The 13,646-nt window shown below is 40.0% G+C and overlaps 1 protein-coding gene across 1 annotated transcript; it reads left to right on the top strand.

The window, feature by feature from the left end:
• Window positions 1-88: 88 nt before the first annotated feature.
• Window positions 89-11,497, top strand: LOC143489688 (uncharacterized). The gene is made up of 4 exons (XM_076988772.1): window positions 89-236; window positions 1,509-1,585; window positions 2,064-2,787; window positions 11,351-11,497. Exons 1-4 carry the CDS (start codon window positions 138-140, stop codon window positions 11,495-11,497), a joined length of 1,047 nt encoding a protein of 348 aa, XP_076844887.1. The 5' UTR covers window positions 89-137.
• Window positions 11,498-13,646: the final 2,149 nt, after the last annotated feature.

Raw genomic sequence — 13,646 nt, forward strand, 5'->3', positions numbered from 1 at the left:
TCTAGGTGCACGCACCACTTCCTCGTTGGTGTCAGGATGGTACCGTATTTCCGGTTGGTATGCGGAATGGCCGAGTGTAATGGCCGAGTGTAAATTCACAAGGTGCCTGTTGGAGTTCCCGAAGTTTACCGTCAACGATGTGCGTCGTATTGTCAGAGCATCAAGTACAACGACACAGAGTAAACTTGAAAAGGGTTTCAAGTTCTACGTTTCATCCTACCTCTGCAATTTTGAAGGTAAGTGGCTGACGCTAGTTAGCTAGCTAGCCTGAGGTGGCAGTCTTATGAAGTGATGTTGTTTTTAGTAACGAACCGACCTGTCCTAGTACTAGAAATGCCTTTTAAAACATGTTTGTATTTCTGATGGAAGTATCAGGCAAAAGTAAGGCTGACGAGATAACAGTGAGGGCTCACTGCTACAGATCTATGAAGAAAACAGATACGCCACACCAGCTGAGAGTAGGACTGGTTAAAATGACACGAGTTCTGTTCAGTGTCACGTTCAAAGTTCTGTTGAACAAGTTCAAAAGTTAGTTCAACACAAGTTCAATCTTTTATCCTTGCTCCTACTTCACGTAAGCTGTGATAACCATAGGCATTGGTTTTCAAAGCTTACAATGGTAGCCAAATGCAGAGTAGCTGAGTGGGAATCATTAGCAGTCTATTTTGCCTATAGTAAACAAATGGGAGTTTATTTTACAGTTCGAGCTATTGTTATCTACGTCTATGACTCAAAAGCAGAATATAGTCCACCTCAGCTATTCTTCAAACTGCATTTTCTAAAATCTGTCAATCTGTCTTTCAAATCCTTCATCTTCTTTATTTACATATGGCTTCAACACTTACACCTATTAACATATTCTGATAACACTCTTCAAGAAGCAGTTGAAGTAAAACCTGCACTGTTCTGTTGTAGGTGGTGGAAACAACAAAATAATATAAATATAAGTAGGCCTGTTTCACTCCTATGTGTAAGCATTTCATCTGGAGTGAAAATGAAGTTTAAATCTAAAATATATTTAGTTTATAGTTGCTCAGTGAACTAGTAGATTGAACCATGCACAACACTGTAGAATAGAAAGACAGTATAGCCAAGTGTTTTAAGAGTGATGCAAAACAGCACAAACGTTACATGAGACAATAGACAAGTGACATTCACCACTAACAACATGATGGGACAGATATTGCGCCTATTGACATTGTTGAAGTCTTTTTTTCAAGATATTAAATTTAGCCTCTTGTGTATTTCAGATGACATTACGTGATTCAATGCCAGTTGTGCTCATTAACAGCAACTGCTCTTGTGTTGCTGGTTGCGGAATCTGCAACCACTTGGTTGCATTGCTTTTCCAGACTGCTCATTATTCTGAATCTGGCATGTCTGTCGTCCCTCCTGTCCTTTCATGCACACAGACAGAAGTGGCATAAACCACGAACAATGGTTTGTCTTATTTAATGTTAGTTAATGTATCACAGTCACTTTACTAACACCATCTTTTAAATTAATAGGGAGTGAAGCCTGGACCCGTGGATGCCATGGTTGTCCTAAAGCCAAAACCAGGTGCTACTACAGCCAGTGGAGTTAGGTATGTAGTACCAAATTTAATAGGCAGATTACAGTGTGTGCTAAAAAAATAAATGCTTTTGATAATCTGATAAGACCCTGTTCTCTTCAAAATTTAATTTAGCCTCGTTGTACTTCAGATGACATGTGATATAATAATAATAATAATTATAATTTTTATTTATATAGCGCTTTCCACAATGCTCAAAGATGCTTTACAAAACACATTAAAACAGAAGGCATAAAGATAATGTAAGGAACAGGCAGCAAGTGTACCCTATCCCGAAAATACACTCAATATATAAAATACACAAAAAGAAAAAAAAATAAAATACATATATAGGGCAAATATGTATATCTACGTATGCACACATGCATAAACATATACATACACATACCTACACACACACACAATGTGATATGTGATTCACAATCAGTTGTGCTGGTGAACAGATTACAATGTGTAAAAATAAATGTTATTCACTCTTCTTTTATTTCAGAAGTACACTTTTCAAGGGCTACTGCGGTGACCTCCCACACCCGGCCACCCTCAATCCTGGACCAGTCTACGCTGGAATGAAAGCAGATTCTCTTCCACTCATCTACACAATGAACATCTCGCCTGACAAGCCACTTGTGGACTCCATCTTTGGGAAGGTACAAGTTGGCAGTGTACTGTCCTATCAACAACCACCACCTCCATCTGACAGTGTTGTCATACATGAGGATGCACCCCCATTCCCGAGTCTGCCACTAGAATATTACCATCTAAGCCCACCTGAATATTCATTTGTGCCAACACACCAAGAACAGCTACACCTAAGCTCACTTTCTGTGACCTTGTCACAGTCACACCTTATTGAGGAGGCAACAAGATCCCAAAGTGCTACACCTGAGTGGCATTCACTTAGGAGAGAAAGATTGACTGCCTCACATTTCAGAGAAGTGAGCCACGTTAGAGGTCCAGGTGCTGCAGAAAGCCTGGCAGAAAGGATAATCCGAGGGACACGACAAACAGCACACGTGAAGAGGGGACTTGAAATAGAAACAGGGGCCTTAAAGGACTATGCAGTTCTGAAAAACTTGAACTTGACCAAGTGTGGGCTAGTGATTCATCCAGATGCATCTTGGCTGGGTGCATCACCTGATGGACTTGTATATGACCCACTTGAGCGTCCATCATTTGGGCTTGTTGAAATTAAGTGCCCAAATGCACAAAGCTATGTAGACTGCAAATTCCTCAAAGTGGCACAAGGCCTACACAAATTGAAAGAGAGCCATTGTTATTATTGGCAAATTCAGGGCCAATTATTGATTACTGGTATGCAGTGGTGTGATTTAGTTATCTGTGCCCATGATATCTTTGTGCAGCGAATTTACAGAGATAGCAGTGTATTAGAAGAGGTGAAAAGGAGGTGTGATATGTTTTTCTTTAACACTTACATGCCAAAATACCTCTCTATGCCCAAGCAATAGAAAATCATAATGAAGACATAAACTCATGAACAATTAAAACAATTTCAATTTATTCTGTCAATTGTATTACTATTGTATTTCATTTTTTACAAATACAGTAACAGTTAAGAAATACATAATGTTGTATTGTGTTGTGTCAATTTTACATATAAAAGTGAAAGCATTTTATACAATTAATCATATTGCACTGTACCTTAACATTGCAGCCAATATTTACAGACTAGCATGACCTAAAGCAGGGGTTGGCAACATTTTTGACTCAGAGCCACAAAAGCAAAATAATTGGAAATTTATTTCAGTGGCGATGACATGTCACTCAAGCGAACCGAATCCAGACATTTGTGAAATTCCACCCGAACATTTTTTTTAAGTCTCAAAAATAATATACGTTAATTAAATACTCATGAATTCTATTCAAAAGCTGAGCCGCATCAGAGGGATCAAAGAGCTGCATGCGGCTCCGGAGCCGCGGGTTGCCGACCCCTGACCTTAAAGGGATCATTTTAAGGTTAGAGAAATAAATAAATAAATAAATCACCGTAATTCACATTACATCATCTGTCTAATTCTGGATTGAGATTAGCCATTGTTTGCCCAGGCTTTTACCAAGGGGCCATTTTGATAATTCACCAAAAGACAGGCAACAGTAAAAATTTGGTTTATGCTCCCTGTGATTGAAAGGGGGAGCACTGTGCTGAATATTTTATGTTCTTTGGCTCTGCGAATCACACGCTCAACATGGACTCTCAGTCTTGCAATGGACTGTGACGTTCTGATTTCTGACCTAGACAGTTGAGCTCTCTTTGACAGAAACGTGGGTATGTGGACTTTGCATGGAACGCAGTCTTCAACAAGGAAACCCTTGTCCACCGTGATGGCCATAGATGGGTCAAGGAGGGCCACAATGCCAGACTGCTTTAAGATCTCTTTATCACTGATAGCACCTTGATAAAGAGAAGACACAAAGGTCAATGCGCCATGAGGGGCTATCTCAATCAACCCTTTGAATGTACAGTGTGATTTATAAGTGTAAAACACTTCACTCTGGAGGAGAAGGGAATTTGGAGTTTGACATCTCAGTTCTGTGCAATCTAAAATTATTTGAGTGTCAGCGTAGTCCTGAAACACATCTCAGAGGTGAGTTTTCACAGTGTCCACATCTAACCAAATAGAAACAGCTCCCAATACAGTATAAAGGAAGTTGGCCCAGGTGTTAATAATACGACTAACAGTTGACCAATGTATTCTAAATCTGTGGGCCAAATCCTTTTGCATCAGTCCCAATGACAGGTAGTTCATAAGAGAAAAAACTCATCAATTGGTTGAAGAACCTGGGGAAAAATACATTATCCTATTGTCATATTACATTATGACTATCAAAACTTCTTTTGATGTAAAGATTAATTTGAAAATGATGACATAACATGCTTTGTATGGACAACACGAAAACATTTACCGTTGCACTGGCAGAGTGAGGGACCTGATCGGTCTTCTCAACAGTCCGTGCTTTTGTAACCCGTATGATGTTGTGGGTGGCTGGCTCTATTTGCTTCCAAAAGCCCATCAGGTGGGCATGGCTTGCAAATCTGTGGAATATAAAAGTTATATATAAAGTTATATAATGGCTAATTCATTCACAATGTATTTCAGACACCAGGGAAGGCCCATCCGTATACTGTGTCCTGCCATATTTTTTATTTCCCTGGTAAAGAATCATATGTCGTCATCAGAGGCAATAAACCGCTCCAAACAGAACTTGCTGCTGACAGTTAAGTCTTCGATTTGTTTTCGGAGCCTTGATATCTCCTTGCGTAGCTCTTGATTTTCATTGAGGGAGAGATCAAGCGCAGCAGGCTCATTACTGACGCAGTAGTCATGTTCATGACACGGTAAGGGGTCATCATCATCATGGTCAGTCTGCATCTCTGTTAGATCAGTGTTGGGTGGACGCTCTGTTCTTTCCCATACTCCAGGTCGTGGAGTTGGAATAGTATAGTTATTCCATTGAAATAGCACAGGAAAAGCTCCAGGTCGCAGTCATCGTCGTCCAGCAGGAGTGGTTCGAGCAGATCAGCAGTGATAAAATGTCGCGAACACACTCGGGAAGTACTCGTGATGATAAAATGATCTCTCCTGATCTTAACCACCCATTGTTTCTGCAGTTCTGGGTCCTTTGGAAAGGTGTGGAAGCTCAGGTAGGAATTACACCTTGTCGATGCTGTGCAGAATGGCACACAGCAGTGGTGGTTGGACCTGCTGTCTGTACGTTGTTGAAACAATACTTTTTTTTGTTTACCTGTCATGTTTAGGACACGTAAACGGACAGGAGATGAAGGAAACTTCCAAGTAAATAACGGTAAATATGCTCGTTACAAGACTGGTGAGGTGAATAGCTAGCACAGTGTACGCTTTCAATGGCTACCGGATGTCAACAACCATCCTAACCTTTTAGCAGAAATTACGTCACTTAACAGCGTGCACATAGGCCATTATAACTGCCTGGCCCTCTGTAAACGAACAGCGGGCATCACAGTCCTGATAGGGGGAGACACAGGCTCACAGGCTTCCACTTAACCCCTCACCTTCCAACACAGATTGAATAGACACAGGTGAATAATGTATTTGCTTATATTTTTGTAATTGTTTAGATGTCGTATGTCAAACTGTAAGTAGATTAAATAAAATTGGATAAATTATATTATATATATTTATGTTTTAAGAATATTTTATGGCCCTCTGAGAGTATATGTATATATATACATACGGTCTCTGGTCTCAACACAGCTCACTGTCAAATACTCCCCACTAGTGGGACAGTGATGTAGTACAAGTGACAAACTATTTAAAAAAAAACCATACATTGCATAAAATTATACACATAATCACCATTAATAGGTTAAAAGCAGGAATGCTTAGATGTATAATAATTTATAGCTATAGTAAATTATATATGCTGTTTCAGTGTGCCTAAAAATACACCATTCAAGTGTGTGGATTATAGTTCGACTGTAAATTAAACATAGAAGTTATTTTTGTTGTATAGTCAAAGTCAAATTTATTTATATAGCTTTCACAACATATGTCACAAAGCAGCTTTACAATCGTATGGGTCCAGATCCCTAATGAGCAAGCCAAGGCGACAGTGGCAAGGAAAAACTCCCTATGGTGGTGGGGATTAGGAAGAAACCTTGGGAGGACCAAGACTCAAAAGGGAACCCATCCTCCATTGGGCGGCCCGTTAGCACAAGTCCGTGGTGCGCAGGCTGGTTCTACAGATAATGTTTAAGGTCCTTGTTCCCCGGCCAAGTAGTCACAGTCTTTTTGGTGTAGATGGTGAGCCTCAGGTAGGAGCATCAGCACGTCCTCTTGCATATAGTGTCATTAGCACACACACAGGATGTGGTAAATCTCTCTTATTATTTGAGTGTTTGGAGTTGATTTAAATGCTTTAGCTAATATTACTGTCATTTAATTACCCTCGCATAAGACCCAAAACAAACACAAAAAGCAAGAACAAATGTTCAATATAACCCACAAGCACTTAGTGTTGTGCTGAAGTCCTCCCTGAGGCCGGTCTACAAAACCACACCCACTCAAAGGGGGCGTCAGCTCTGGCTGGGACTGGCTGGGACTGGAATGCTCAGGTGGTAGTGGGTTGTGACCTGCTCTCGGGCAGGTAGAGGACCATCTCTAGAGACACCAGCACATTGAATTCAAAGGCGATCAGCTCCAAAAGAATTCTTCAGTCTAACCTTATTGAACCTTGGAACACTATAACGCCGCCCCGATGGGAGAAGTACATATTCACTCTTCAAAACATGATTAGTACCAAAAATTATATTTTTAGCCAGCCGCATTGTGTTGGTATGATAAGTGGTCTCATATAATCTTTCTAGAGGCTGACCCACAATTTTTGAATATATCTTAATCAAATATTTCAATCCTGACTTTACAGATAAGGACAAGCAATTATACCACACAGCATTGCAATACTGCAGAACACTCAAAATAACAGCAGTATAGAACAACAGGAGTATCTGCCGAGTAGCTCCACTAGATCGGAGGCGACGGAGAAAATAAAGTCTCTGTCTGGTTTTTTTACAGATGTAGTTGATGTGGTGTTTCCATGATAAGCTAGCATCAATCATCACACCAAGATATTTATAGGACTCTTATAGGAAATTTGTAAGACTACAGCTGGAGGCAGAGCTTTTTCATTTAAAGCCCCCCAATTATGGAATAGCCTTCCAGCTCCAATCCGAGATTCTGACACAGTTCCAATCTTTAAATCTAGACTTAAGACTCACCTGTTTAATCAAGCCTTCAGCTAATATTCTCATTGTAAGGTGTAGGGGCTTGGGGGCCCCCCAGACGTTGAGATTTCTGGTGATCTGAGATGTTGATGCTGTCATCCAGCTGTGTCATGGCATCACTCTATTTGTGACAATGACTTGACTGGAAAGCAATGTCTCAGTGAGCCCTCATGCCTGTGGTCAACTCTGAACTCCTCCCTTTAGTTATGCTGCTATAGATTAGCCTGCCGGAGCCACATGCTCATCACTGGCACGTGAGCTATGTACATTTAAAACAATGGTGGTTTAAATTCAGGTCCACTCAGTCTGTATCTTCTATCTTCTTGCATGCCTCCACCCAAGACGATTGGATACAGGCACCTGCAGGCACCTGGGGGATGGTCTGGCTTGCCGGTGAATGTGCTGATGCCGGGGTTGGATGAGCCGTTGCCACGAGGGGTCGTGCTGATGCTGGCCCGCCTGAGGCCCACCGCCTGCACCGAGGGAACAGGAGCCTGGACTGTTGCTGTAGAACTTTGAAACCACTCTGTGACCACGGACTTGTGTTAACGGGCCGCCCAATGGAGGATGGCTTCCCTTTTGAGTCTTGGTCCTCCCGAGGTTTCTTCCTAATCCCCACCATCATAGGGAGTTTTTCCTCGCCACTGTCGCCTTTGGCTTGCTCATTAGGGATCTGGACCCATACGATTGTAAAGCTGCTTTGTGACAACGTTTGTTGTGAAAAGCGCTATATAAATAAATTTGACTTGACTTGACTCCACCTGTTCGATTACCTCATTATTGATAATAGTGGAGGTAACAGATATTGGTTTCTGGCTGAATACTATTCCCTTTGTTTTCTTTGTGTTTATTTCCAGAGTATTATATTTGCTCCATGTCACTACTTTAACACCTTGTTGGTGTAGATCATGGTTGTCCGAGTCATGTAATAATGTAAACAAAACAGTCATCTGAGTATTTTAGCACATACTGATTATTTGAAGACGAGCGACAGTCATCTGTGTATAGAGTAAAAAGAACAGCAGAACTCACACAGCCCTGAGGTGCACCAACATTAGTTGAAATAGCCAAAGAAAGTGTCTTATTCACTTTGACTAGCTGGACTCTGTTTGTAAGGAACGAGGCATACCAGTGGATCAAATAAGGGTTCACACCCAGATGGGACATTTTGGAAAGTAAAATACTGGGATGTATTGTATTGAAGGCTGATGAATAATCTAGAACAGGGGTGCCCACAGTTTTCAGCTTGCGAGCTACTTATAAGATGACCCAGTCAGAAAGATCTACCGGGTTGGCAGCGAACGTAATTTGTTGAGCGGGGGGGGGGGGGGGGGGGGGGGTGGCGAACGTAATATGTTGGGGGGGGGAGGCGAACGTAATTTGTTGAGTGGATTGCAGATTGGCTACCGTGAATGTCAATCAAAATACAACCGTCAGCGCAGATGTGCGATTCATCTACTACTATTTTATGTGACGCGATCTACGCACATTCCTTCGCGATCGGCCGACACTTCCTTCGCGATCGACCGGTCAATCGCGATCGACGTAATGAGCACCCCTGATCTAGAAAGAGTGCTCTTGCATAGTTACGAGGTTTATCTAAATGCTTAGTGATTATATGAACCAATGTGGCAACAGCATCTTCTGTGCCACAACCTATTTTATATGCAAACTGAAATGAATCCAATTTATCATTAATACAAATAATTTGTAGATGTCTGAGCATGAGTCTCTCTAGAGCCTCATAATTACTGAAGTCAAAGCTATAGGTCTAAAGTCTTTATGTTCCCTTCATAATTACTGAAGTCAAAGCTATAGGTCTAAAATCTTTGTTCCCTTCATAATTACTGAAGTCAAAGCTATAGGTCTAAAATCTTTGTTCTTTTGGATGTTGCGTTTTAGGCAGTGGTTTTATATATGATGTTTTCCATGCTGTTGGAACTGTGCATGTATCAACTGAAAGTTGAAACACTGGTTGCCAAGCTGGTGTCAGCTCTGTCGCGAAGGTTTTTAAAATAAAAGGGCTACACTTATCAGGCCCTTCAGCTTTTCTGGTATTAGTGGCTTTAAAAACTTTCCTAACTTCATCACCACCAGTTATAATTCTGTCTGATGGCAGAGGTTGAATATTTCTAAGAATTCGATTACATTTTGCAAGACTGTCAGGTAATTCAAATCTTGTAAAGTAATTATTTAAGTCAGGCATGTCAAACTCAGTTTGGCTGTGGGGCCGGATCCAGACCTTCTGTTCTCAGGTGGGCCGGATCAGTAACTACAAATCAACTCCAAATATTTAGCTTTATTTTTCAGTACTATGCTTTATCATTCAGCCTACATTTTTAGCCTACCCTACATATTATAATCATGGATGAAAAGGGATCTTTTCTAAGCACAACACATTAAACCAATGAAAAAAAAAAGATTTTCATGTTTGACGGTGAATGTGTTAACAACTGGTTTATTTTAACAGTTGAGTGAATGCAGTTTTATACCTGAAGCAACTCACCACATTAACAAACTCAAGTGGGAGCTATGAAAAAAATATTTTCGCCTTAATTGTCATACTGCTTTGAAATAAATTAAAAAAGAAATACAAATAAAAGTTATAGCAGTGCATGGGTAATAAGATTAGACTACATCAGATCAAACTACTAGGCTGGACCTACTGAAGCTGAGAACATACTGCACAATATTAATGATCTTGTTCACAAAGATAAGTAGTCCCAAACATGGATAGAACTTATGCAGCCATAGCTGTTAATTTGGGGTAACCTGGCACGAGATATTGATAAAACGTATTCAATTCCACGGACCCAAATTTATCCTTCATAGCAGAATCGCTTCATAGCGGAATCGCATCCTGTGACTGAAGCTTTAACTCGTGTCAGTGCTGCATGCTGTCATTTACTGCCCTCTAGCGACCAGAGAGAGCATTTGATTTGTATTCATTTTTTCAAAATCACAACTTTTGATAGAAATGAGCTAGAGACTTGCTTCATTTTTTGACATACTCAGAAATTTATGCCGGGCCGTATTAAATAATCCAACGGGCCGGGTCCGGCCCGCCGGCCCTATGTTTGACATGCCTTGTAATCATTATCTGTTACAATGTGTTTATTTGGAGATATCATTCCTGTCATGGATTTCATGGTGTCCCACACCTTTTTTGAGTTATTAGTTTTGAATGCGTTTTCTAAATCTAAATGATTATGATATTGTAGTGAACTTGAAGTGACTCAAATCAATGGTTATTGTGGGGCTCGTAAAAGCAACCTTACAGAAAAGGCTGTTTCTGTACATATAGTGGTAGTTTTTCAAAAGACAAAAACTATTTCGAATAAGTTAAAACAAATCAGAGCTATTTTGACTAATGAAAATGTTACTTTCTGCAGTGTAAGATTTCCTAAATTTCCTTTTTGTTTACTAGTTATGGCTGTTGTGTTTTGGAAGAGGCACGCTGCAAAAAGTACCATCTTGATAAGTTAAAATTACTCAAGATTATTATTCTATTTCAAGGAGCTGAGGATTTTTTTTGTATAAATTTATGTAAACAAATCTTTACCTAGTGGCAGTTTTTCAAAAGACAAAAACTATTTCAAATAAGGTAAAAAAAAAAAAAATCAGCTATTTTGAATATTCAATATGCCACTATAATTCAAATATTATGTTTGTGTCAATTTCACATTATTTCAACCTTTCTCAAATAAAATCTCAAACATATGCTCCTGAGATGAGCAGACTTCTTCTTGCAAGAGAGCTTGCAGTCTCATGAGGCAGCCAAAGGTGTGTATTGAAAGGTGTGTCAACAGCAACCACCCACAGCTGACACACGCCTCATTTACATAACACTGGAGGTAAGAAGGGCTTATCACACCTGCCAAGAGAGCAAGAGATCCTGTCATTTGACATTAGTTGGGAGTCTAGTTGAGAGTCTGTCTAAAGGGGGTTTGGTAGTTCTAGTGTTAACCAGACATTTCAGTCCTGTGAGGTTGTTGCAGGCCGATCAAGGCCAACCACAAGCTGGTGGCGCCGCCTGCCCCCTGCTGGCCACCAAGAGCAACAGCGACCTGCAGAAACAAGAGGACAAACAGCTGATGGGCGTGAGTGCAGACCAGACAGAAAGGACCAATCAAAGAGCTGCATGAGGAACCTGCTAGGAGAAGGAATCAGTACACATGCTTACATAATACATACATACATAAATGTGTGTGTGTGTGTGTGTGTGTATTCAGTTCACAGCAATGAATGACATTAGTATCACATAGGAAAGCACATCATTATGTGCTGTGGATGTTGAGAGAAGAGCCAGTGTGTAAGGAGATGAACTACTGTTGTAATCAAGAGGAGCTTGAACATGACATTGTTCAAGAGTTTGAACAGGACATTGTAGTTAATGTGTAGCATTGTATTGTAGCTATACAAGATAGCATTTTGAGTCTATTGAATGTCAAGAATTTGATGTCTGCAGGAATGCAACTGCTATGTAAACAGCCTTTTCTGTAAGGTTGCTTTTACGAGCCCCACAATAACCATTGATTTGAGTCACTTCAAGTTCACTACAATATCATAATCATTTAGATTTAGAAAACGCATTCAAAACTAATAACTCAAAAAAGGTGTGGGACACCATGAAATCCATGACAGGAATGATATCTCCAAATAAACACATTGTAACAGATAATGATTACAAGGCATGTCAAACATAGGGCCGGCGGGCCGGACCCGGCCCGTTGGATTATTTAATACGGCCCGGCATAAATTTCTGAGTATGTCAAAAAATGAAGCAAGTCTCTAGATCATTTCTATGAAAAGTTGTGATTTTGAAAAAATGAATACAAATCAAATGCTCTCTCTGGTCGCTAGAGGGCAGTAAATGACAGCATGCAGCACTGACACGAGTTAAAGCTTCAGTCACAGGATGCGATACCGCTATGAAGCGATTCTGCTATGAAGGATAAATTTGGGTCCGTGGAATTGAATACGTTTTATCAATATCTCGTGCCAGGTTACCCCAAATTAACAGCCATGGCTGCATAAGTTCTATCCATGTTTGGGACTACTTATCTTTGTGAACAGGTGTTCTCTGTAATGAACAATAATAAAACAAAGCAGCGCTCAAGGTTAACAAATAAACACTTGAATTACATTGTTAAATGTGCCGCTACTCAGGATTTGACACCTAATATCGATGCACTTGTGAAGGCAAAAAGATGCCAAGTTACAGGAGCCAGCAGCAGCAAGTAGACTGCAGGAATGCAGTGAGAGAGAGAAAAAAAGTGTGATGACACGAAATTTGTTTGCACTCATGAATACAGATCATTAAAAATAAGATTCATCTGGTTTCATATTAAAGATCATTAATATTGTGCAGTATGTTCTCAGCTTCAGTAGGCCCAGCCTAGTAGTTTGATCTGATGTAGTCTAATCTTATTACCCATGCACTGCTATAACTTTTATTTGTATTCCTTTTTTAATTTATTTCAAAGCAGTATGACAATTAAGGCGAAAATATTTTTTTCATAGCTCCCACTTGAGTTTGTTAATGTGGTGAGTTGCTTCAGGTATAAAACTGCATTCACTCAACTGTTAAAATAAACCAGTTGTTAACACATTCACCGTCAAACATGAAAATCTTTTTTTTTTCATTGTTTTAATGTGTTGTGCTTAGAAAAGATCCCTTTTCATCCATGATTATAATATGTAGGGTAGGCTAAAAATGTAGGCTGAATGATAAAGCATAGTACTGAAAAATAAAGCTAAATATTTGGAGTTGATTTGTAGTTACTGATCCGGCCCACCTGAGAACAGAAGGTCTGGATCCGGCCCCACAGCCAAACTGAGTTTGACATGCCTGACTTAAATAATTACTTTACAAGATTTGAATTACCTGACAGTCTTGCAAAATGTAATCGAATTCTTAGAAATATTCAACCTCTGCCATCAGACAGAATTATAACTGGTGGTGATGAAGTTAGGAAAGTTTTTAAAGCCACTAATACCAGAAAAGCTGAAGGGCCTGATAAGTGTAGCCCTTTTATTTTAAAAACCTTCGCGACAGAGCTGACACCAGCTTGGCAACCAGTGTTTCAACTTTCAGTTGATACTTGCACAGTTCCAACAGCATGGAAAACATCATATATAAAACCACTGCCTAAAACGCAACATCCAAAAGAACATAAAGATTTTAGACCTATAGCTTTGACTTCAGTAATTATGAAGGGAACATAAAGACTTTAGACCTATAGCTTTGACTTCAGTAATTATGAAGGGAACATAAAGATTTTAGACCTATAG

Source organism: Brachyhypopomus gauderio, chromosome 2 (assembly GCF_052324685.1).
Source record: "Brachyhypopomus gauderio isolate BG-103 chromosome 2, BGAUD_0.2, whole genome shotgun sequence".
Classification (NCBI taxonomy): domain Eukaryota; kingdom Metazoa; phylum Chordata; class Actinopteri; order Gymnotiformes; family Hypopomidae; genus Brachyhypopomus; species Brachyhypopomus gauderio.

Coding starts and splice junctions, on each gene's coding strand:
- LOC143489688 (XM_076988772.1), top strand. CDS start 138: ATGTGCGTCGTATTGTCAGAGCATCAAGTACAACGACACAGAGTAAAC. Junction 237..1,508: donor CTACCTCTGCAATTTTGAAG/GTAAGTGGCTGA, acceptor TTAAATTAATAG/GGAGTGAAGCCTGGACCCGT. Junction 1,586..2,063: donor ACTACAGCCAGTGGAGTTAG/GTATGTAGTACC, acceptor CTTTTATTTCAG/AAGTACACTTTTCAAGGGCT.